Raw genomic sequence first — 25179 nt, 5'->3', positions numbered from 1 at the left:
ATTATTGTGTGTCAACTGAAAAACCAGGGAGCCACACGACCCAACTGTCAATACCGTGGTCAAGCTCGCACCAGGAAAATTGTGATTGCTTGTGATCAACAAGGCTTTCCTGTGCACTATGCAGAAGATATTGTACCCTTTTAACAAGTGATTGCACACAAGCTGTTCACTTCAGTGTCATGTCAAATAAAATACATTTGACAGCTTATAGTTGTCTGTTTTTATTGCAGTCCTGCAGTTATCAGTAGTGTTGTGAGAAATTTAGAATCGTTTGATGGTTTATATTGGTCCTTGTTGTAACGTCAACCCATTTTTATTTATGAATTTATTTTAAATCGGCACAGTATATCTAACAGTATAATTCTTTTGGAAACTGGACTGGATTCTTTTAATTTCATAGAACTGCTGAGCAAGTGTAAAACTAAACAAGTGCTGGGGTTTGCTGGTCTTTGTGTGCTACTGCTTGGCAGCAAACACCATGTCTAGATACGAGAAGGGAGGACTGTTCACCCTATTGGAGTGATTGCAACATCCCCTGTTCGACTTGAAGAAGCCCTCTATAGCCACAACTCTATTATTCACAGCTCTATACTGATTTGGAGGGAAATGGCATCTTAATCTTATATGGTGCCTATAGCAACATACTGTACCTCCTAAGAATTGAGTGGAGAATTTGTATATTATTGGGGGGTTTTTGTTGCATCTTTTCAGCAGCTTCAGGAGAAGCAAAATGTCTTGTTTCTGTCTTGTGATTTTTTTTTCTGATGCCAACACGTTAGGGATTTTCTGAAGACTCACTTTCTAAAGTAAGCGAGTGCCTTTCCAAAAAAACTTGAGCAGTGTTTTAAAGAGTGTGCCAGAATAAGACATGTAATCACTTTTGTAAGATAACCGCAGGAAATAAGACACCACAGGACATGTGGCATGAGCATTTAAAGTTTGTTAATACGCTCCATCAATGCCACGTATTGTCTAATACAACTCAACCTTTACACAGGCTGCATTACTCTAAAGCAAAAGCTTCACAAAACATGGCACCATCAGCCTGTTGTATCCTCAACAGATTCTAACAGAGTAAATATTTGGATAAAACCAGCTCCTAAAATGTTCACTGGAATTTTTTTGCCTCAACAAGCAAAACTGAACTGAGCACGTATCTTATTTTCACTTAGACTAAAAAAAGTCTGGTCGACATGACCCAGCTTCTCAGTGTTTTGGTGTAACCACAAGATGCAATCCATCCCCTGATTGTGGGTCAGTTCATTTGAGATGAGAGTATATAAGAGATCCAGTATTTAGGATTCTTTGACTTTTGTTGGTATTAGGCCGCCGCTTCAAACAATCAAGATTGGTCTGTAATGCTTATGCAGTCAAATCTTGCAGACTATAGAAGAAATTTCAAATTGATCTTTAGCAAATCCTTCAGGACTTACTCATTTATTGTATTGAAAAGTCATAAGTCTGTTATATGACACATTGTAAACTTGTTCCACCAATCCAAAAATGTAATGACTGGAATGAAAAAAAGACTCGTATTCATATTTCCTGGCACAGCCTGGCAGAAAGTGGCTGTTGCTCTGTAAGACACCTGGTTAATTGGCTCTCATGTTATAAATACGGCTATATCAGAGTCGCTGTATGTTTGATTTTTAATTTTAATAAAAATTACAAAACTTGTTCTAGGCAACACAATCAGATCTAGTAATTACAAGTAAATAAAAAAAAAACATCATTATAAATTGTTGGAAGATCAGTGCCACGGTGAACAGCAGCTCTGTGTAGTGTTTAGTGTTTTTCAACGCCACTTTTCTGGCACTATTTGATTTCCAAGTCACGTCCTTTTAATTCTGATGTTCAGATTGTGTTTTGCCCACCCTTTGAACTGCGACACACTGTGTCCACCGTTATAAAGGCCCCCGCAAAATTTAAACTGAACTATGATCCACAAATATTTGGATCAGTTGTCACGTGCCCGCTGCTTTATTTTCTTATGTCGTCAATGAGCATGAAAGCAGGACATAGAGAGAGAACAACTACTGTAAGTGATAGGTCACCGTTTTGAATTGTCAAACTTTTTTGTCATTACAAAGACAATCGTTCAGGTCGGCAACTCAGTATGTACAGAGCATTCAGGAAGTATTCTGACCCCCTTTTATTAAATTTTGTTACATTGCAGACTGACACAGCCAGAGCAAAAAAAGGTGTGCAAAGCTTGTTGGGTCATGCCCCAAAAGACCCAAACCTGTAAATATGCCAAATATGCTTCAACACAGTCCTGAGTAAAGGGTCTGAATACCCCCCAATACTTTTTACTTTTTACTTTTTTAAAATGATTAGTTTAGTATTGCTATCAAATCTTACTGGATTCATCCCCTGTTCCAACCTCACATTAAAACCATCTATCACAAGATGGCAGCAGAGTAAAGAGTAAGAAAGGGAAAGAGGATTGTGTGTTTGTAGTTACACAGATTTCCAAGCAAGAAATTCAGAGACAACCATCATAGCAACATTGTTAATACAACATAGTACATTTAGTACAAATATAGTTCCTTTTGCCATAGAAAAAAATAATTTAAAAGGTTGATTTAATCAAAGGTAAGTACACCTGGTGGTTATGTGGGAATTAAACTGCACACACAATTTTGCTTGTGATAAATGAAACTTTTGAGGGGGGATAATCTTTGCTGTAAACCTCAGAACATTTTCATTTTACAACAAATATTTATATAGAAATAAACAATGTTTTAATCTTTGTCTAATGATGTACCGTCGTTTCATCAGAGGAGAGCAGAACAGCAGAAGGTGGTCTCAAAATATCTTGGAAATATAATGCATGTTTGCTGTCCAGGTTTAAATATAATTATTTATTTAGTTCTTTTTATGCCACACAAAGTGTAAAAACGCAACTGCTTGTGCTTCCACGTAAGCAGATTGGAAAGAACCGGTCAACATAATTTCCACTGTATTAATAAAGTCATACAGATGATAAAAGTAACACTGAAAGACCAATCAGATTGTTTTTAACTTGCTCCTCCTCATTTCAGTGTCGTCCCCCGACCCCCCATTTGATATATTTACACTAAGATTATAAAGTTTACTGTACGACTGAAATTAACTACTCAGTGGATGAACCAGAAAATGATAATCATATATTGTTTAGTTCTCGTGTTTGCATGTGGGCGTAAGTATGAACACAAATCTATTTTCACTTCTGTTATGTTTGAATTGTCATTTTCTTGCTTTAAATGTGTGATTTGTAATCACTGATCTGCATGCAATTCTTTTTTGGATGCACAGATGAACAGCATATTTTGACAAAGTCTGTTCATGTTGGAGAAGATGTGACTCTAAAATGTAGCCGCCACTCCTCCGACTCAGGAACCTTGTTTTGGATTAAACTTAATCCTGGAAATTTCCCTGAAGTCTTAGGAGCCACTTATACTTTTGATAATGCCAACGTTAACAGGACTCCTCGGATCACAGCAATGCAAGGGCCTGGAACATTTGATCTACATATTACAAAAACCGAGCTGAGTGACACGGCATTTTACTACTGTGAGAAACATGTCGAACTAAAAACAACAATTTTGAATACTACTTTACTGAAAGTTGAAGGTAAAGGCAGCAGTATTCACGTTATTAGTACTCAGCATTTAGTTTGCAGATGTCTGACTTTTGCAGTCCAAAACATGTTTTAATAGAATCATAAGTGCTTGTATTGTCTAATTTCTTAATCCCCCAGGACCAGAATTTAATATCATTGCCACAATTCAAAACATTTCATCTGATCCAGTCCATCCTGGAGCCTCAGTGACTCTCCAGTGTTCAGTCCTCTCTGAAAACAGAGTATGTCCAGAAGATCACAGTGTGTACTGGTTCAGAGCCAGATCGGATAAATCTCAGCCTCTTTTAATTTATGCTCATGGAAATGATGGTGATGAATGCGAGAGAAGTTCTGCAGCTCCTTTTCCACAGAAATGCGTCTACAGCTTCTCCATGCACAAAATCAGCTCCTCTGACGCTGGGACTTATTACTGTGCTGTGGCCACATGTGGACAGATTTTATTTGGAAACAGAACAAATTTAAACATTGATGGTAATCACTGTGATATACTGTAACTTCAGACATTTTGCATGTTTCATGTTTGTATTAGTAGCAATTTAAAATTATTAATATATATTTCTTGATCATTTTTATGTTCATAATACCATCAAACAAATATTTTTATTATTGTTTATTAACCTTTACTTTTCACCATCTTCCAGAAGCCAACATGTTGTGTCAGAAGACAAATACAGTCATATTTCTTCTGTCTGTTGCTTTGACTCTAAGTTTGGTCGTTATAGCTCTACTGATTTAGACCAGGAAGAAAAACCAGTATGAAGGTTTCAATGGTAATAAAATGTGCTTTACTAATTTACTCACTCTACAATTCTTTCGGGTATAATGAAATTCTGTTCACCCTTTCCTCCTTTTTGATTGGTATTAATGGTTATTAACATCCTATACTACAGGGGCTTCTGCTGCTGCAACAACCACTGCTGGTCAACAAAATCAGGATGTAAGTTAATTTTTAATGAGGATTTGTTTGTACAAATTGGTACAAGTTGGCATATACTATCTAATAATGTTTGCCATTTATTTCTATAGACAAATGAAGAGTTAGTGATTTATTCTGTGCCAAAGTTTGCAAAGAGGACAACTGGCCGGAAAGTAAGGAGAGGTGCAAACGCAGTGGATGGAACAAGCATCTATGCTGATGTCCGAGCTTTAGGGTACGAATAGCCTCATTGTACATTGGAGAGATTGTTCAGTGCTTGTATGGTACAGAATGGATATTTAAGGTTGTTATCCTGTGTAATTCATTTTTACTCCATTTGTATTTTATTTTTACTTTTTTTGCAAGGTCTGTATCGTCTCTTTTTCATATGTTAGAATTGTTTTCTACTCATCAGCATTTATGACTTAAGGTTTCCATGGAACAATGATACAGGATTATTTGAAAAAGAACTGATGGATGTGATTAAAGATAAAGTCATTTGAACCTACGCTACAGTATATATGTATATGTAATCGAACAAATGTTGAGTTAACATATCAAATAAATGCTAAAAAAAAAAGCACTCGACGTATATTTACAGATAAGTTGCCGCAGCACTTTAAATATAATATCTACATGTCCAAATTAAGATTTTAGTGAATGTGTATTCAGTCTAACGCATAAATGAGAGCTCACAAATGTTATCAAACATTTAACTGTGCATCAGTTTTGCATCTTTGTTTAATGTACATTCACTTTACAATTTAGCTGTCAGGGTCAGCAAATTATCTTTCCCTTGTTTAACAAAGTAAAATAATTGCATTACTCTGCAGTTCTCTCTCTGGCATTCTGAGACAGCTGTGCCCTTTCAGACAACAAACCAGGCGTAGATTTAATGAAAACGGGGCCTTGGGCAAACCCAGAAATGCCCCCACCCACGTGTTTGAATCTCAACGGTTCTCTAACTAGGGTCTGCTGCTCGGGTCTTTATTTGGTCCCTGTTAGTGGGGAAAGGGGAATTATTTTCTCAAATATCAAAATCAGATACTTCTTGTTGTAAAGTACTGAATCCTGCTTCTGCCTTTAAGATAAAGCAGTCAACATTTGCACAAACACAAGAGGGTCCCCTTTTGGAAATTATCAAAACACAAAGTTGTTTTAGGCTTTGAACAAATGATTTTTGTTGTTCAATGCATTTTGTCTGTCCCTCTATGTTCCTGTACCAATTTTGACACAAACTAACACCTGCTGCAAGTGTATTTTGAATGGGTTGGGCCAGGTTGTATTGGAGGGAGATCAGATTGTTTGACAAATTTACCATAATAACTAAAAAGCAATTTTTTAGTTCAATTGAAGCTGGTTCCAGAGGAAAGGAGCTTAATAGCTAAAGGCTCTGCCTCTTATTCTACCTTTGGAAGTTCTGGGACCCACAAGTAGGCCTGCATTCTGAAATCAAAGTGGTCTGCTGGGGTTTTAAATGCTATTGTGGATTTGATGGGAAGCCAATGGAGAGAAGCTAGTGAAGGTGGAATAATGATTCTGTTTCTAGTTCCAGTCAGCACACTTTGTGCAGCATTTTGGATTAATTGCAGGCTTTTTAGTTAGTTACTGGGGCATCCTGAAAGTAGGGAATTACAGTAGTCCAACCTAGAAGTAACAAATGCATGGAATAGTTTTTCAACATCACTTTGAGTTAGGATGCTCCTCATTTTGGCAATGTTCCGTAGCCTGTTCTTGAGATTTGTTTTAAATGTGAAGTAAAGGACAAATCCTGGTCAAAAACATGCCGTCTTATGCCATCTACAGTAACTATATGCTCGGATTAAATTACCAATTACATGTTCCAGTCTCTGTAATAAAATGTGACCAATGGTGTCAAATGCTGCACTAAGATTCTTCTTAATGAATTCACTTACGTGACCATTATTGTAAATTCAAATGTCATAGGAAAATGGTCAGACAAAAGAGAATTATCAGTAAAGATGATGACTTGGTAACTACAATGATACATAAGTTTCAAGCCTGGGTTCTCAGAAAACGAAAGTGAGTTAAAACAGAGCTGTTATGTGCTTTTTTCCTACTTCACACATGTACCCATTTCCTTTCTGAAAGTTTTTTATTGCAGCCATCTCCCCTATTATACCGTCACACAACACAGCCCATTCACATCACACTTACACTCCTGACTAATAATGCAAAAGACCAAATTCTTATGATCACTGAAGCATGAAGACAATAAAGAAACTGCCCGTTTTGCTTTGGTTTCGTGCAATATTATACAAGTAGTGTTGCTCAGTCAGGCACCTCTTTTGAGTCTTTCAACAATTATTGTTTAACAAATTAGGAAATGGTGTACAGATATTCATACGGTGCTAAGATTATTCCCAATTACTCAAGTTCCCGGACTTTTTAGTGCCATCATCAAGTTAACACTTAATACATATACCTGCAATTTACTAATGCTATTGTAAGCATTTTAGCATTTAGTACGTCTGTACAAAGCTGCTAGCATGGCTGCAGACTGTCACCAAACTACTCCAAGGAACGTTTTACATATCTGACCCAAAGATAGACTTGGGTGAAAAAAGAAGGAATGCTATGTTTTTCTTTTCTATACAGCAAAAGGAAACTGCACACCAGGTACGAAAGTAACCTTGGCCTGATCAAAAGGAAGAGCAAAACATTGCAATGACATTTACATATTTGTGTGATTATTTGCAAAGATGGGCTTCTTGGTTTTGTAATAAGTTAAAAGCCAAACTTAGAAAGCAACTGTCTAGTAATGCTGGTTAAGCAAGTGATTTTGCTGCAGCCTTTATTGTTTTCCTCTACTTGAATAAAACCACAAAACCTCAAAGGTCATAAAATTGCACAAGAATGGTGCAACAGGAAATACAGTTTTGAAACTTGCATCTTGTGATTACCAAGTGGATGTTTCAGGCAGTTTGACCTGTAGCAACCAGCCTGTGGCATCAGCTTTCTCTTCAAAAAGCTCCGAAGATACTGTAACAAGAGACATTATCAAGATGGTTCTTTTATGGATTACACTGTTTCTTCTCCATCAAGGATGTAAGTGCATTCTTCTTTTGTTCAACTGATTTATCGGTTTCGTTCGGAAAGGTTATGTTTTTCTATTTGGTTGGATGTAACAATAGCACACAGCTATGTTTCTCAACTTATCTAATAAAACTAATTTAAACAAAGTTTATTTATTGCCATTTATGAATAATTCATAAATATTAGTTTAAGCAGTAAATGCTTCATTCTGTAATTATATGATTAAAAATCAACTATATTTCCATTATCTTTTCAGATGCACTGATTTCAGTGACCACAGTCCAACTCGGTGAACCTGTCACCTTCACATGTTTATACCCAAATTCAGAAAATAGCAACACACGAGTGAAGTGGTACAAACAAAGAGTTGGTGATAATCCCAGATTAGTCACAACGCTGACGAAAGGTACTACAATTCCTACATTTGAACAAGGATTTTCTCCGACCAGATATTGTGCAAAGCATAACTCATCCCAAAGCACTCTGACCATCCTGAGGACAATCCGAGCAGACGAAGCAGTCCATTACTGCGCAGTCAGTACTTGGAGTAAGGATGAGTGGAGTGGCACATATTTGTTCTTTAAAGGTAAAGCAAATCTTCATGCAGAATTACATATATATCACACTTAATGTAATTTTTTAACTATTTATACTCTTTTGTAATTATAGAAAACATTCAGAAGACATATGATATTGTTCAGTGGCCAACAGCATCTGGTCCAGTCCATCCAGGAGACTCTGTCACTCTCCAGTGTTCAGTCCTCTCTGACGCTGAGAATGAGACGTGTCCAAGTGAAGCCAGTGTGCACTGGTTTGGAGTCAGGTCCAACATCTTTCTTCCTAGCGTCATCTACACTGATGGAAATACACCTCAAAGTTGTGATCACAGATCTGACACTGTGAAGACCTGTGTTTATCGCCTATCCAAGAACGTCACCTCCTCTGATGCTGGGACTTATTACTGTGCTGTGGCCGCATGTGGAGAGATCATTTTCGGCAATGGAACAAAACTGGACATTGAAGGTAACTGTTTCTTTATTCTGATTAACACATTCTCAATGACGATCTTATTCTTTAAGAGTTAACTTGTCTTAAATATTTGTTCTTATCCATGTTTCAGGAGCAATCTTATCATCAGCCACCATTGGCAATATAACTCTGCTTCTGCTTTGTGCTGTTTTGGCTATGACAGTGATTGCTGCAGCCTTCTTCATTTATGCCGTGAAGAATAAGTGTGAATGTTGCATGGGTAATTGAACTTCATATGTTATATTACACGTTAGTTACACAAGAGGTTTCATCCATTTCAACATAACAAAATTGTTATATGATTACTTTATATGACTTTTAAAAAGGTATTTTATGTTGCAGCTGCTGCTTCGTTTCAAGAAAGAAGTGAACAAAGGAGATTTAAGGTAAGATGAACGTATTTATTAAAAAATAAAAATAAAAATAAATATTTTGTTAATATTTGTTAACATTTGAAATACATTTCCTTAGATAAGTAAGGACACTCAGATTTACTCAGCCGCGGTCTTCACCTTGATGAAGCAGGACACTGGTGGAGTGAGAGGTCCAAAAGCCGTCAACAGAGAGAGGATCTATGCTGCTTTCAAGGCTTTTGGATTGAAGTCCTGAACATTTGAGATCAGTTAGTCTCATATTTGCGTTTTGATGTTATTCTGTTTAAAATAAATGACTGTTAAACTGTTATTTTCATTGTTAATAATAATCTTATAATAATTTAATCACGTTACTTTATTTTGTTCTGCGTATGTAGCTGTCACCTGAAAAGTTATGGTGCTACATCGTCAAATGCAAAAAACCAAAAAAGGGATGTACTTCTGCAGTCATAATGAAAGAGCTAAGGCGTGTTACAGTTGTTTCGTTTGTTTAGAAATAGGGACTGTGCTGCAGGAAGTCTCAAAGATGTGTCCCTGTGCAGGTATATAAAGGTGTTAAAGTTTGTACCTGTCATTTTGACATGTGGTTTATGATGTTCAATCATAAAAATCTTGTGGCCAAGTGACCATGTTTCTGAGTAGTAGTAAACTGACTATAAATATTACAGACTGTGTAATACTCAAAAAAGTTCAGTTCACACTCATTTTACAGATGTGTAAACGTATAATGTGTAAGGTAAATCTTAGCCTGTAGGGGGCAGTAACATGCTGTTTGGGTTGTAAAGGGGAAAAAAACTGCTTTGTGGTCATTTTGGTTAAAAGTGACAAAGATACAGAGGTTGAAATCACCATTTTCATCTCTCTTAAGGGATTCAAATTGTTCATCAACCTATTTCTTAAGTACATAGAAATGACAGACATGAGCAAAAAGAAGATTATAGTTTCTCAAGATTTCTTTGATGTAATTGAAGTGTTTAAAAAATGCTCCTTTTACAGTAATAGTGACTTTATTTTTAAAAAATGTCTTAACAAAACAACATGAGAAAACAACATCTATTTATACACTTATCACCTTAACCGTTTATTCTGTTCAGGGTTGTATGGGGTCTGGAGCCTGTTCCAGCTATTACTGGGGGAATGGTAATGGGGGGACATACACACACAACCAGTGACACAGTCATACGTACAGAATCACCAATTAATTTAACCTAAAAAAAATTATAAATGGCAATGGAAAGTAAGCAGTAAGCCCCACAACATCTGACAAAAACTGGTATAAATCATAGTCATGCAACACAAAAATGTTCCCTTGTTCCAGGACCTCGGTGATCAGACCTCCACTTACTCTGTTCACAGTAATCGCTGCTGAACAGCTCAATCTATTCTTTTTTGTGCAAATTATATGCCAGCATTTCAAAAACATTTCTCAAAAAAAACTAAAGCTAATCTGTACCAAAGTTTGTGACAAAATACCTTCCTCTTTTGCTGTCGGTTGTTCCTTTTCAGTGGTCGCCATAGCGAATCATGTGCCTCCATCTAACCCTGTCCTCTGCATCCTCTTGTCTCACACCAACTAACTTCATGTCCTCCCTCACTACATCCATAAATCTCCTCTTTGGTCTTCCTCTAGACCTCCTGCCTCACAGCTCCAACCTCAGCATCCTTTTACCGATATATTCACAGTTTCTCCTCTGAACATGTCCAAACCACCTCAGTCTGGCCTCTGACTTTATCTCCAAAACATCTAACATGAGCTGTCCCTCTGATGTCCTCATTCCTGATCCTGTCCATCCTCGTCACTCCCAAAGAGAACCTCAACATCTTAAGCTCTGCTACCTCCAGCTGTGCCTCCTGTCTTTTCTTCAGTGCCACTGTCTCTAAGCCGAACAACATCGCTGGTTTCACCACCGTCTTGAACACTCGCTGATACTCTTTTATCACACAACACACCTGACACTTTTCTCCACCCGTTCCAACCTGCCTGCACTCGCCTCTTCACCTCTTTTCCTTACTCTCTGTTGCTCTGAACCTTTGACCCCAAGTACTTAAAGTCCTGCACCTTCTTCACCTCTGCTCCCTGTAACCTCACCGTTCCACCTGGGTCCCTCTCATGAACGCACATTTGTTAAAATACCAATTTAAGATATTTGTATAATAATAAGGTGAAAAGCATAAAGGCCACTTTATTATTAGATAACCGAGCAATAAAATAAAATGGGTTTAGCCCAGTTTGTAATTAACATTATTTTCAAATGATACGAAAACCCACCTCGAAACCCGAGTAGTTTCAACATTTGCATTTACTACATTAAGATGTGATTACTTGACATTCATTTTTGAATTTTTTGCTAATAAACAGTTACCATTATGTCCTTAGTATCACTTTTGTTTCAGCCGTTGTAAAGTGAATTACAGTAAATGAAGCTCTTTGAACCTTCCCGTTCACATGCAGGCCCTTTTTTTACTCAAAGACCTGATGCTACGTGTGATGATTTGTTCTCACAGCAGAGTACACACACTCTTGTGGTGGCTCTATCTTCCGTTTCCCTTTTTTCACTCTTCTTTTGGAGAAATCCAGTGCTATGTAGTTCATTGTTTCTGCATCACCATCCTGAAAGTTAGAGCAAGACCTCTTAAATCACATCCAAGAGCAGAATACATACCATAAAGCATATTGTCGCTAAAGTTGAGGGTGTCATATAAAATCAGGAAACATATTTCCTTCTGTGGTACATTAATCAGACATGCTGATGAGTCAGTAAATAATTCATACTCTAGCGGTTCTGTACTGTTTATCACATTATTAACGTTAATTTGAAGCATATTTACCACTTCGGTTGACTGATGGACTGCTGACTTGTCATTGCCAGAAATATGGAAGGCACTTAGTGCCCCTGTTAAAAAAAACAAACGATTTAGAAAGTATGTAAAAGATGATAAAGAACTGGTAATTGGTACCAAGTTCAAACTGATGGCACTTATTTCCAACAGTAGTGAGGGTGCCCAAAATACTGCGGTAGATGTGGTACAGTGGGTACCGGAAAATGGGATTTGTCTGACATGACACAAACACAAAGACGAAACAAGGAAGGTAACAATATAAAAGCAACATGTGGAAAATCAGTTACTGTATAAACACTGTATGTGTTGAGGTGTCAACTTTTATTTCTGCCTTTAGCCACCAAACACTACTAAAATATTCTCATGTATAATGTAATGTAGAACGTGTAAATGGTTCTTTGTGACTTTTATTGCAACGACAATCACTTCTGTGTAAATTTCTGTCACAAAATTAGTAACAACTGAACGTTGTGGTGCAGGATTATAGAACTTTTAGAGTGTTTCCATTCCTTCGCAGATAGTGATTCAGTACATATTATGGTAAGTGAGGATTTTTCCAAAAATGTAATAAATGTTTAATTGCTGCATATTAACGACTTTTACACAGCTTTACATTGGAAATGTTCTTTTCTAAACACAAGTGGAAATTATTCTAGGAAGGAAATTCCTGTTGCCGACTTAGAATTTATTTAACAATATACAATATATTATGATTTCAGGACTCAACGTTTACACGTACACAGTCTTTAAAATTAGGTATAGTACTAACAACCTTCTGTAGCTGATATAAATCATTACAACTCTTTGGTTTTCATTCTTCACATTTATATAAAAGATAAAAATACATTCAGTGAACCTACCTTGACAGTGTTCACAAACTCTCCTTCGACTTACACAGAAAATAAGAAGAGCAATCACTGCCACACAGCAGGCCAGTAGTACTCCAAGTGCAATGACAGGTGGGCCCAGTTCAGATCCTGCAATAACCAGAGACACTTTAATACTAAATTCATTCATTCATTCATTTATACACATTTCTTTACATTTAAAGAAATTGCAGAAATAACCAATGCTAATAAGTGGAACACAGTTACAAATAAGTTCTGGCAACTCATAATCAAAATTACCATTGGTGCAAGACCATTGTACTAATTCAGATATATTTAAACAAACATATTTGTTGTAGATATTTCTTTATCGGAACTCATTTCAGAATAAATGAGCTGATGTTTTGAACATTAACATGGCATTGAAACAACAATTCAAACAGACATCATTAATAATATTTAACTTATACCAGAGAGTTGTGATTCTGCCTGAAAGATCACAACTTAAAAGGGACTTGTTGCACAGATATAGAAAGATCACACTTGAATTTTAAATTGACAGCTTTTTTATAGCAGCCATTTTGATTTGGTTTTGCTGGTAACTATTAATAGTGGGTGACTGTGACGCAGGAGGTAGAGCGGTCGTACACCAATCCTCCAGTTGGTGGTTCGATCCGCAGATCCTCCGGTCAGATGTCGAAGTGTCCTGTTCCGAGCAAGACACCGAACCCCAACTTAGTTTCTCCTGGTGAGGGTTGGCCCGTGTCCCCCATGCGTGTGTGAGTGTGTGTGATTATGAGTTCGAATAGGTGAATGAGAAGCAGTGTAAAGCGCTTTATAAGTGCAGAACATTTACCATTGAACTGGCATCTACAACAATAGTTAATTTGTTTTACCAATAAGACAATTAACAAATGAAATGCAGCTAGTTACAATCTAACGATTTACATCTCATGCATAATGTGGTAAAACAGCATGATATATTAATCTGAGTGTTAATGGTTAGCATGTACAGAATTAATGATTTAGGAAAGGTTTTGAACATACTTGTCTCCACTTGGGTTCCTTCACCGAACAGTATCTCCCCACATGTGACCACAGCACAGTAATACGTTCCAGCATCAGAGGAGTTCTGTATGGTTTTGGACAAACTGTAGACACAGCTTGATTCCTGTTGTTCATCTTTCCTGCTCTTGTGAGGGTAAATGATGCTGGGATGGGATCCTGCTGATCCAGCTCTGAACCAGTACACACTGTGTTCACCTGAACACTGATCTCGGTTTTCTTTGTTCTTGCAGTGAAGTGAACACTGGAGAGTCACTGAGTCGCCCAGCTGGACAGACTGCGTTTTCGGATTTTTGTTCACATAAACTGGTTTCTGCTGATTCGGATCTGTGTGATTTAATAAAACAGGGCATCGAAGGGATTTATTGATGTCATTACTTGTATAATATAAACATTTGGTGATGTCTGTCAAGGACATAGACATAGAAAGTAACTGTTACCCGTCACAGCCAGGAAGATGCCGTTAACAATGGTCTGTGTATATGCCGTTCCAGTTTGACAGAAGTATGTTGCTTCGTCCTCTTTGATCACATTTCTTATTTGTAGAATATACTGAGACTCCCCCTCTGTGAGTGTGAAACGTGAATTGTTAAATGTTTCACGGAGTGAGTGTTTTATATAAGTTCCTGTAGCAACTGTTTGGACCATATATCCCAGAGACTGCTTATACCAGGTAAAGAATTTGTCTTCCTTATGTGAGAATGGACATTGCAATTTGACAATTCCACCAACTTCAACCTTAGTCAAAGAGATTGGCTGAGGACCGTCTGTAGACTCAATCACAGCTGAATAAAATTGACAAACAGAATTGTGGACAAAATGTAAAATCTGCCATTCAAAAGATTATTACACATCTCTGTGTGGTTTTGGCAATAACAATGTGTTCAATACAATATTAGTTAAAAGTTGAACTTACACATTGTACTTAGAAGAATCAAAGCAGCCAGTTGTTGGATCATTGTGTTATAAGACCCTTCTCTTGCACCACAGAAGCCCTTCTACCCAAATGAAGCTTTAGCCACAAGATCAACAAAGTCTACAAAGTGGAAATCAACCTGATTGGCTGAAATGCTGAAAATGCACTTCCTCCAAAATTTAGCCAATCCGTGATGAATTTTCAACTATTAATATATGCTGACAAGTGTGCTTCAAGTAAAGGGAGCCCACTCACGTCTCCCTTTTCCTGTGTTTTAACCTGTGTTTTAACTAATTACTATGCACTGATACTGTGGTTTAACTTTACTATTTATCAAAATCAGCATGTGGAATAAAACTTACATGTGGAAAGGACAAACATGTAGCTGTAGCCATGTCAGATGTCTCATCTTTACTCTTCTTGACTTGGCGACAACCTTGTAAAAAGTTTTATAACCTGATTAGCAATTAAGACCAGAGCCTTGTAATTAACAGTCGGAGTCAGTCAGAACCATTTGAGTTACCTAACTATTGGACTGGCCTCCTAGACATCCTGTGTTACATACTGTACATGTCTAGCAAAGCACAAAGTTAGACTGGTGTGGCAGATCGGTTTGTGCCACAGAAATCTAATTGTTTCTTTATCATCTTTCGACTCAGTCTGACTTTGTCCTTGGATCCCTTTTTGGCCTGGGCATGTGCTTTAACACAACTTGTTGCCGGGCGTCCTGTTTGATGTCCACAGTCACGAGTTTCCGTCCAACAGCAGGTGTTGTTCTAAGTACAAAGGTTTACTTGGCTACATTTTCCTAGTAGAGAAAAGGTTCTTTTCCCGTGGAGCTTAGTGAGAAGCTGGATGAGGTATGGCTGTGTGTCACTATTAGTGCCGCGCCTCTCTCTGTATATCCAACTATAAGCTTGAATACGCAGACCAGTAGACAAGCAGCCCAAATGTCCAGCTCCACTCTGGACCATACTGCTATGTCCTATTATAGATATATACATAACTCTAGCTGGTCTTCATGAAAGGCTTTTGGTGACTGCTAAAGAGACACTAAAGTGATTAACAGCATTGGTTCAGAACCAAATGCATTTGTATGGTCTAGAAACACTACATGCAGCTCTTTGTTGTCTCTTGGATTTATTTCTGCTATTTGTAAGAGAGGCGTGTAAAAAAATGGATGGAGGTGTTTGCTGTGCTACAAAGCCTGCTTTGGTGGGATGCCAAGCTGGAAGACAGTTTTCTTATTACAGTGGCTGTCTGTGACTCTTGTAATTGTAATTGGCAGCCACTATCTTCCAGCTTCTGATTAACGCCTATCTAGATAAACACTGTAGCTGTATAGCACAGCACCACAACATGTAATTTATTTGAAATTGTAATTTTTTGTAAGTTAAACTCACATATGGTTGTTCTGAGTATATATGTCCATTCATTGACGGGGGTGGACTACTGCGCTGTTCTAGTTTAACAGAACTTTTCAGTGTGTTTTCACTGAAAAGTTCTGTGCAAAACCACATGCAATGACTGTAAAAGACACTTACAAGTAATATCTTTAACGTTATCAAGGCTGATTGTACTTCAGAGACTTACTGTGGCTTCCTTATGCTGTAGCTAATTTTAAAAGAATAGTTCAAAGTTGTGTAAGAGCATTGATACTGTAGCACCCATGTGAAAATGAACCCGGAACACAAAGGCAATTAATGAGGGGTAAGAGGCATTAAATGAGGAATTCCCTTCTCTTCCCACAACAGCTAAAAGCATGTCTTCAGTTTCACTGTGTCGTATAGCAAAATGAAATATGTGCGTGATATTCTGCATGAAAAAATACTATCTACTATGTATGTTTTATTGTGAAAGTAAAAATAAAACCAGTCGTGTGTTGCTCCAGTCGCACTGAAAAGGTTTTAAAGGTAGTTTTGTTAGCATGACATTTTTTGGTGCAGCACTCTCTAGTTTGTCAGACCACAATGCACAGACCTGAAATGAAAGACAGGGGGCAGTGCAGAGGCACATTAATGATATTAAACACAAATTTAATGCAGCATAAGCCGTTACAGTATGTGAACAGGAAGATGAGCCACACTTTCAGTGTGTGTGCCATGCAAACATACAGCTAGGGTTTAATCTGCAATACTTTGATTTTCTCAAAAACAAGTCTGGCTATGACATTTGTGTCATCACCCTTTTTCTATGCTTAAAGTTGGAGAATTTATTTAAGAAGTGCAGAATCTTCCAAGCAACAACAGACATATGCAGGGACGATATTTCTACAAAGCAACATTGGCAAACACAACTAAGCTTGATTGGCCCCTGTTGTACACACTAGTGGAGTGTGATACTGTAAGATTTGGTTTAAATTCGATATCAAGTGATTACAGGGCCAGTATCACCAATACCGATACAGATGCCAATTCTTTTTAATAATTAAAGAGGATGCATCATCAAATTGCTAAACCTGGGCTTATTCCGACACATTAATATGTCTGTGCCTTTAAACATTACCATTTCATATCTACCACTTTAGTGGCACTGCATAAACGGAACAGCTTGTTACACTATTTGGTACGACGTGTCTTTTGTTTAAATTATTTAGACTTGGGAGGTGTGTGTGTGTGTGTTTGTGTGTGTGAGGTCTTCTGTCAGCCTGTGTGAACCCACGTTTGCTCACAACACTCTTCACTGCTTCGTCTCACCGAAACGTTCAGAGCATCTTTGAAGAACCATGAGTCTCCAGCCTTTAGTGCAAATAAAAAAGCACAATGAAGTTTTTGCAATTTAACAGCATTAACACAAAGAAACAATAAATAGTCGTTATTTATATATATATATATATATATATATATATATATATATATATATATATATATATATATATATTCAATCACTGGGCTTCACCCAAAGTTCAGTCACCGTTTATGATTCTACTCCTTCTTTTCCCCTATCTGCCTTTAACAAAGGGATTACAGTCATCATCAACATGATGATTAACAAATAATGTGCCACCATTATCCAAAAAAAAATAAAGATGATGAATTCTGTCAGCCAGACTTAAATCCAGAATAAAACAGGAGTTTTTTTCTTTTTCTTAAATTAAAAAAAAAAAATTCTCTAAATACAAGTTGCTGTATAGAGTCTACTCCTTTTTATAGCATCACTAAACTTACCTTCAGTCTCTTGCAAAGATTAGGACAGCGATCACAATCACACAGAGAACCAGCAGAACCACGAGCACAATCACAACTGGTCCAGGGTTTTCTCCTGTAATCAGACAAAAAGCTCAAGCACACTTCAAACTCTTTCCTGTGCTGCAGGAAACACTTTGCTCTTTAGTGGATGCAAAGCAACTTCAGCTTCACAGTGACTTTCACAAGTTTGGATTCATTTTGTTGTGTTTCTGTTTTTGCATTTAAGTGTTTACATTTGCTTTAATCTTGCTTTAATGCTTTAGATGCTTTAATCCAAAAACAATTACAAGTGATGAAGACAAACGGGACCCTGTGGTTCAGTGTCTGTCACGCTCCGGCACGTGAAGCCACCTGCATTACAGTGCTCACTTATTTTTATTTGGAGGTTAACATAAAGTGAGTGCACCTGTAATTCTGCAAATAATTTGTGCAGAACATGTTTACAGCTGACATTTTGAACAAAATATTTATCATTTACCTCCTTTTTTTCTTCTAGATGAGTTGACTGCCCTAACATGTCTGAGTGATTAAAGATAGTTACGATATCACTAGTCACAGCAATTACTGGTGAGGGACAGAACTCAATGTACAGGACAAACAGACATCTTAGTGCAACATTTTCCATAATACCTTCTTTACCAAAACTCCTCTTTTGGCAGCTATCATTTTAAAAATCAACTGACGCCTCTCTCTACCTAACGTAGAAGCAGCTGAGGCTCAGGACTGTGTGCTCTTTGTAAATGCATTAAAGAAAATGTTGTTGAACAAGAACTAACAACCTGAAGGGCAGGTGTTTGTGAAACTAACTAGCTTGGAGCCGGATAGGATCACTAAATGAGAATGATGAGGAAAAAATGTTTTGTTGATTATATATTAAATGATTACAAAAGACATGTATAATTACATACTTGTCTCCACTTGGGTTCCTTCACCGAACAGTATCTCCCCACATGTGACCACAGCACAGTAATACGTTCCAGCATCAGAGGAGTTCTGTATGGTTTTGGACAAACTGTAGACACAGCTTGATTCCTGTTGTTCATCTTTCCTGCTCTTGTGAGGGTAAATGATGCTGGGATGGGATCCTGCTGATCCAGCTCTGAACCAGTACACACTGTGTTCACCTGAACACTGATCTCGGTTTTCTTTGTTCTTGCAGTGAAGTGAACACTGGAGAGTCACTGAGTCGCCCAGCTGGACAGACTGCGTTTTCGGATTTTTGTTCACATAAACTGGTTTCTGCTGATTCGGATCTGTGTGATTTAATAAAACAGGGCATCGAAGGGATTTATTGATGTCATTACTTGTATAATATAAACATTTGGTGATGTCTGTCAAGGACATAGACATAGAAAGTAACTGTTACCCGTCACAGCCAGGAAGATGCCGTTAACAATGGTCTGTGTATATGCCGTTCCAGTTTGACAGAAGTATGTTGCTTCGTCCTCTTTGATCACATTTCTTATTTGTAGAATATACTGAGACTCCCCCTCTGTGAGTGTGAAACGTGAATTGTTAAATGTTTCACGGAGTGAGTGTTTTATATAAGTTCCTGTAGCAACTGTTTGGACCATATATCCCAGAGACTGCTTATACCAGGTAAAGAATTTGTCTTCCTTATGTGAGAATGGACATTGCAATTTGACAATTCCACCAACTTCAACCTTAGTCAAAGAGATTGGCTGAGGACCGTCTGTAGACTCAATCACAGCTGAAGTAAATTAGAAAAAGAAAAGACATTTATAAGATAAAAACAATTAAAAAGGTAATAACTGCCATTCAAAAATTAATTAAATAGCACTGACTGTACACATAACTACTGTTTAGTATAAACATTAGTTTATTAGTTAAAAGTCGCACTTACACATTGTACTTAGAAGAATCAAAGCACGCAGTTTCCCCGTCATTGTAGTAAAACAATGCTTTCTCTTGCACACTGATGGCTTTCTGCCCTATTGAAGGTTCACTTACAAGACCATCAAAGTAGACAAAGTGGAAATCATCCTGATTGGCTGAAAAGCTGAAAATGCACTGCCTCCTAAATTCAACAAATCATAATCATCATCCAACAACTGTTTCAATGAAAAAAAGTGCTGTTTATTGTTCTCCACAGTTAGAAAAGTTGATACTTTAAATACATTTTGATATTTTGACAGGATACTTGTGACTAGAATACCAGTATTTTTCATTGATTTCTTCTTTTATCTTTGATCTCTGGGTCTGAAAGATTAACAATGAAAGGCTGCTAATGTAGTTGAACTATAAACTTTAAATTATTTATCGAGATCAGCAAGTGTAACTTATACTAGGGAAAAGAAAAAGAGCTTAGTCTCTGTTACAGAGCCTTTTAATGTGTTAATATGAGGAAACTGTGGTGGGGAGTTATTCTGACAGTGTTTAGGGGGTTTAAGGTTTTTCACTGTGGTTATTTTTATCCACATTATCACTTATTATGGACTTTATTAATGATCGTAACCCAACACGGCGCACGTGTTTACTATAATAAAGTATGTGTGTGCCGTTGTCACCGTCTGTTTGGTTTTTATGTCATGTGTCTTCTAACTCAACCTTACCCTGATGCTTTTGTGCCTAACCCGAACCGTTGTTGTCTCTTAACACGACCTTACCCTCAAGTTGTTCTGCCTAACCCAAATGCAGTTTTTGTATGAATATAAAGTCATTCCAGTTAATATACAGACACCAAAGCGTACCCGTAACGTCAAGACCGCACACCATTGCTTCCAGGGCGCCAAATAGCGGCTCTCCCGGAACAGCCAATAATTATAATGGTATGTACAGTCTTGCCTTTGTTAAGTAAAGTGCCTTGATATGAATTTGTTGTGAATTGGCACTATATAAAAATGTAATTGGATTAAATTATTTAGCCCACTGATATATACAGGGTTCCAAAAATAATACAAACACCTGCCTGTATAATGTGATACAACAGCAAATAAATTAAAAAATAACTTTAAAAAAATGTGTTATGCAGTTGAATCAACACCTTACTCTGTATCAACAAAAACTGAACATTGTAACTTTTATTGAGGTAAGTTTGTTGTATTGTTGTAGTATCTATATTAATTTTATCAAGCTGAATAAGCTTCCAACTAATTTTTTGTAGCTAGGTAGGCAAGAATTAAGATTAGATTTTGGGGAACAATTAGCCATCTCATTTTGTACACCACACTGTTTTTGAACATTTTTAAGTAACATTTTAAGTATTGAATTCAGTTTTTTGCCAACTTTTGAATATCTGATTTTTCACTTGCTAAATTCTTCGCTATGATTATAGTTTCTGTTTCTGCAGTGTGTTATATGCAGGCAGTACACAGAGTGTTTTTAAAGTGTTTGTGCTAGAAATCTACAGTATATTACCTGAGTATTACCTCAGTGACCTCACACTTAAAACTCAAATCACATGACCAATGCCTCACTGGTTGCATACATTATTGATGTAGTAAAAACTTGCCATTGGTTCTTTCTTGTACTTGCATACTTGCTTACTCACGAAACGGAAACACTTCTTCAGATAGTACTATGCTTTAATGTTCCATCTCCTTGACTTGGCTTATTTTCTTGCCTTGTACTTCACTTGAAGTGCATCCATCTCCACAGTATCCATCTCCACAATATACTGCCTGGAAGGGCCTGGAGGAGTTAGAACAGGTACAAAGGTAAAATAGGCTTTGAGAGTGGAAAGGCCTCTTCCACTGCTGCAGTCCAAGCTAAGCATTTTTCTTTGCAAACTGTCTCAAGCACAGATAGGTTTGATGGGGACTACCAGTGAAGCTTCTCACACCATTATTCAGTTTGGCCAGGTGACCAACTCTTGGAAAAGTCATGGTTATGCCAAACGTCTTCTGTTTGATAATTATGGAGGACACTGTGCTCTTGGGAACCTGCAGTGCAGTGGAATTAGTTTTGTTGTTTTGCCCAGATCTGTTTCTTGCAATAATCCTGTTTCTGAGCTTTGCACCTTTGACCTCATGGCTTTTTGGCAGATACAGTATGCATTGTCAGCTGTGAGGCCTTCTGTAGGCTGTAGTGTGTGTGTCTTTCCAAATCATGTTCAGCCAGTTTAATTTATCACTGGTGGACTCATCAAGGCGAAGAAACAGCTCAGCAACGATAAAATGAAATGGGAGTCATCTGAGCTAAATTACAAGTGTTGTTGCATAAGGTCTGAATACCTACGCACGTGATATTTCAGTTTTTCATTTTTATTACATTTACAGACATTTGTAAAATTCAGTTTTCACTTGGCCATTATGGGGTAGTGAGTGGAGATTAATGAGGGGGAAAAAATCAAATGATTATAGTATCAAGCTGCAAAGGGTGTCTAGTAAAGGGTGTGTAAATGCGCTGTAGCTGGTTCTGAGGTAATCTCTAAAGCACCGCTCTAATGTGTTGGCTCTGGGAGGTCTGAGCAAAAGATCAGGATGTTCTCAAAGTAAGCACACGTCTATTTGTTCATTATATCCCGCAGGACGTTGCTGCAGCAGGGCTTGTGATATTCCAGATTATTTGGATTTCTTCTAAAGATAGTTTGACAGATATCTCATATAGCATCTTTAGTGGTTCTGAGAATAGGTCTATATCTGTCCCCCACAACTTCCCCCAAGTATAGATAAAAGAAAACAAAGATGCACAAATCTTTCTACGGTCACATCTTTTTATAAAGGCAATTTGCATTTGTGTTGTGAAAGCAAAATGCAAACAGACATGCAACAGCTACGGAACTTTAATGGACAAAATAGTGGTTTTAACAGGATATGTAGAGGTGTAGAGGTGCTAGAGGAGAGTCAGCTTTGGGTTACAGAGTAGAACTGTTTGTTTTCGTGTTATTTGACTGTATTTGTAGTGTGAGTTACTATCAAACATTTTAAGGACTCATCTTTTTTTTTAAAGGAGGCCTATTATAAGTTTTTCTCTCGTCGACAACTAAAACCAAGCAACAAACCCCCCACGTGCAAACATACAACCTACGTTTATGTGGACAACAGATCTTTTTCTTTAAAATGGTTTGAGCGACATTTGAGGCTTTTTTTTTTGTTTTTTATTTATTTAAAACAATTTAAGATGCACATCATACAACACTTGTATTATTTCAACACAGGATTAGCTGAATGGTTTGTCTTTACTCAGTCATGAGGTTCGCTTTCAATGTACACAGATCAATATGCACTGCAAAACATTTCTGTGTATCTTTAAAGAACCATATTTCCAGCCTTCATTGTAAATAAAAAGCACAACCCATCTCTCACAAAGTGAATACACACATACTGAGGTGCTTTTTTACTGTTTCACTCTCTTCTCCTTCATCTATCTTGTTCCTGTAAAGAAATCCAGTGGAAAATAGTTCAGTGTTTCAGTGTATAATTGCAGTATTTGACATTAACACCAGCTAAGGATGATAATAATGACATTTAGAGTGGAGGGCAAAGTAAGAATTTCATTGTACAGGGAAACATGCGTTCTATCTGTGCATATGACAATAAATACTTTGAATCTTTGAATCTTGAATCTTGAATGTGTCATAGACCAGCTGTTTGCACGTCACATTATTGTGAAATTAAAGAGGACTGGACTGGACTCAAAACTAAATTTGTGGTTTGTGAGACATAAAGTAAAATCCTGGATAACAAAATCGACTTTTTACATTATTCTACTTTTAAATTATTCTGAAAATCTGTCCATAGAAGTTACTAAATATAGTGCATGTATTACCAAACTTACCTTCAGTCTCTTGAGAAGATCAGGATGGCAATCACGATCACACAGAGAGCCAACAGCACCCCAAGCACAATGACAACCAGGTCTGATTGTTGTCCTGAAATCAAGTTAAAGTAGATTTTTTAACCCATTAATCCTCATTTACTTTTACCAAACGGACTTTTAGAGGGATAAGCACATTGCTGACATTTACGTTTAATTTGTCGAGTTCTGTCCAACAAGACAACACAATCTAACAACAACAATCTCAGTTACTTTGGCAAAGTAGGGTTTTGGTTTCATAGCTTAGACTATTAATTCTGTAAGTTATAATTTTGTGCTCACCAAAGTGAGATCATAGACATGACATGATGATGTATCAGTAATTACTGTGGTTAGTATCCTTACGGATTGAACCACAATAGCCAAACAAGTGAAACAGTTTTAGGTATGTTTAAAATAGTGATATTATAAATGCATAATATAAATGTTTTTTAAAACAATGTTCACACATACTTGTCTCCACTTTGGTTCCTTCCCCAAAAAGGATCTTTCCACATGTGACCACAGCACAGTAATAAGTTCCAGCATCAGAGGAGTTTTGTATAGTTTTGGACAAACTGTAGACGCAGCTCCTTTCCTCTGGTTCATGCTTGCTGATACTGTGAGTGTAAATGATGTCTGGATTAAATCCTCCTGATCCAGCTGTGAACCAGTACACAGTGTGTTCACCTGCACATAGGACACTATTTTCTTTGTTCTTGAAAAGAAGTGAACACTGGAGAGTCACTGAGTCACCCTGTTGGACAGATGTTGCCTCTGGACGCTGTCTTACATAGACAGACCACTCTCGATGTTTATGATCTGTTTGAGTCCCAAAAGATTACAAATTTCAGTATCATTTACTGTGAGTATTAACTTTTAAATAGAAAACGGTATTGAATTTACCATTTACAGCCAACATTGTGCCATTAATCATTTTCATGATGTATGCTGATCCAGCTTGACAGAAGTATGTTCCTTCATCCTCTTTGCTGACATTTCTGATGGCAAGCAAATGTTGAACACCAACTGTTGTGAGTGTGAATCTTGAGTTGTCAAATTGTTCTTTGAGTGATATTTTGTCAAATGTTCCTGCGGCAACTGTTTGGACCATGTACCCCAAATTCAGCTTATACCAGTAAAACAACCCAGTTTCATCTGCAGAGACTGAACAAGTCATAGTCACATTATCACCAAGTTCAGCCACAGTCAGAGGCATCTGGTGAGGACCCTCTTGGGTCAGAACTAAAGGAAAAGAATGGAATCAATTACTAAATATCTACTGTATCATATGTACTGCATTAAGATGTACAAATATTTCTCAAACACTTTTCTCAGTGCAGATAAAAACTGTACTTACCTGCTGTATTCAGAAGAATCAAAACAGCCAGGGACGTGATCATTGTGACACCGTCTCTTGCGTAACTGTTGTCTTCCTATTGAAACTGAAGTGAAGCCACAAGGTCATAAAGGTTTACACAGTAGCACACGTACTGAGTGGCTGAAATGCCGACAGTGAACATCACCCTAAGTTACCCAAACCCTGGAGATCCTGCTCCCTTTGTCTTGAACTTGCTGCTGCAT

The 25179-nt window shown here is 37.4% G+C and overlaps 5 protein-coding genes across 6 annotated transcripts; 2 read left to right on the top strand and 3 right to left on the bottom strand.

Annotated features, from left to right (window-relative positions):
* The first annotated feature begins 144 nt into the window (after positions 1–144).
* Positions 145–5143, top strand: LOC137134558 (uncharacterized). The gene is made up of 5 exons (XM_067519478.1): positions 145–3693; positions 3737–4096; positions 4267–4395; positions 4516–4562; positions 4652–5143. Exons 1-3 carry the CDS (start codon positions 3273–3275, stop codon positions 4359–4361), a joined length of 876 nt encoding a protein of 291 aa, XP_067375579.1. The 5' UTR covers positions 145–3272; the 3' UTR covers positions 4362–4395; positions 4516–4562; positions 4652–5143.
* A 2298-nt stretch (positions 5144–7441) lies between these two features.
* LOC137134137 (immunoglobulin kappa light chain-like) lies at positions 7442–9627 on the top strand. Of its 2 annotated transcripts, none has more exons than XM_067518653.1 (6): positions 7442–7610; positions 7855–8184; positions 8268–8621; positions 8791–8847; positions 8970–9013; positions 9099–9627. In XM_067518653.1, the coding sequence occupies exons 1-6, from the start codon at positions 7568–7570 to the stop codon at positions 9234–9236; spliced, it is 966 nt and encodes a 321-aa protein (XP_067374754.1). In that variant the 5' UTR covers positions 7442–7567; the 3' UTR covers positions 9237–9627. The 2 variants fall into 2 exon arrangements, with proteins under 2 accessions (XP_067374754.1, XP_067374753.1); XM_067518652.1 differs by having other exon boundaries at positions 7444–7610; positions 8719–8847.
* Positions 9628–10074: 447 nt separating this feature from the next.
* LOC137134136 (uncharacterized) lies at positions 10075–17388 on the bottom strand. Its single transcript, XM_067518651.1, has 6 exons — positions 14651–17388; positions 14175–14519; positions 13717–14061; positions 12703–12819; positions 11831–11895; positions 10075–11612 (listed from the first exon to the last, which is right to left on the bottom strand). The coding sequence occupies exons 1-6, from the start codon at positions 14691–14693 to the stop codon at positions 11481–11483; spliced, it is 1047 nt and encodes a 348-aa protein (XP_067374752.1). The 5' UTR covers positions 14694–17388; the 3' UTR covers positions 10075–11480.
* A 1350-nt stretch (positions 17389–18738) lies between these two features.
* Positions 18739–19784, bottom strand: LOC137134557 (polymeric immunoglobulin receptor-like). The gene is made up of 3 exons (XM_067519477.1): positions 19703–19784; positions 19205–19549; positions 18739–19091 (listed from the first exon to the last, which is right to left on the bottom strand). The coding sequence occupies exons 1-3, from the start codon at positions 19743–19745 to the stop codon at positions 18739–18741; spliced, it is 741 nt and encodes a 246-aa protein (XP_067375578.1). The 5' UTR covers positions 19746–19784.
* A 2026-nt stretch (positions 19785–21810) lies between these two features.
* On the bottom strand, positions 21811–25068 carry LOC137134140 (signal-regulatory protein beta-2-like). Its single transcript, XM_067518655.1, has 5 exons — positions 24956–25068; positions 24502–24840; positions 24070–24417; positions 23578–23671; positions 21811–23174 (listed from the first exon to the last, which is right to left on the bottom strand). Exons 1-4 carry the CDS (start codon positions 24996–24998, stop codon positions 23580–23582), a joined length of 822 nt encoding a protein of 273 aa, XP_067374756.1. The 5' UTR covers positions 24999–25068; the 3' UTR covers positions 21811–23174; positions 23578–23579.
* Between the last annotated feature and the right edge of the window lie 111 nt (positions 25069–25179).

This window comes from Channa argus, chromosome 10, assembly GCF_033026475.1.
Source record: "Channa argus isolate prfri chromosome 10, Channa argus male v1.0, whole genome shotgun sequence".
NCBI classification, from domain to species: domain Eukaryota; kingdom Metazoa; phylum Chordata; class Actinopteri; order Anabantiformes; family Channidae; genus Channa; species Channa argus.
This window is presented reverse-complemented; position numbering and strand designations above follow the sequence as displayed.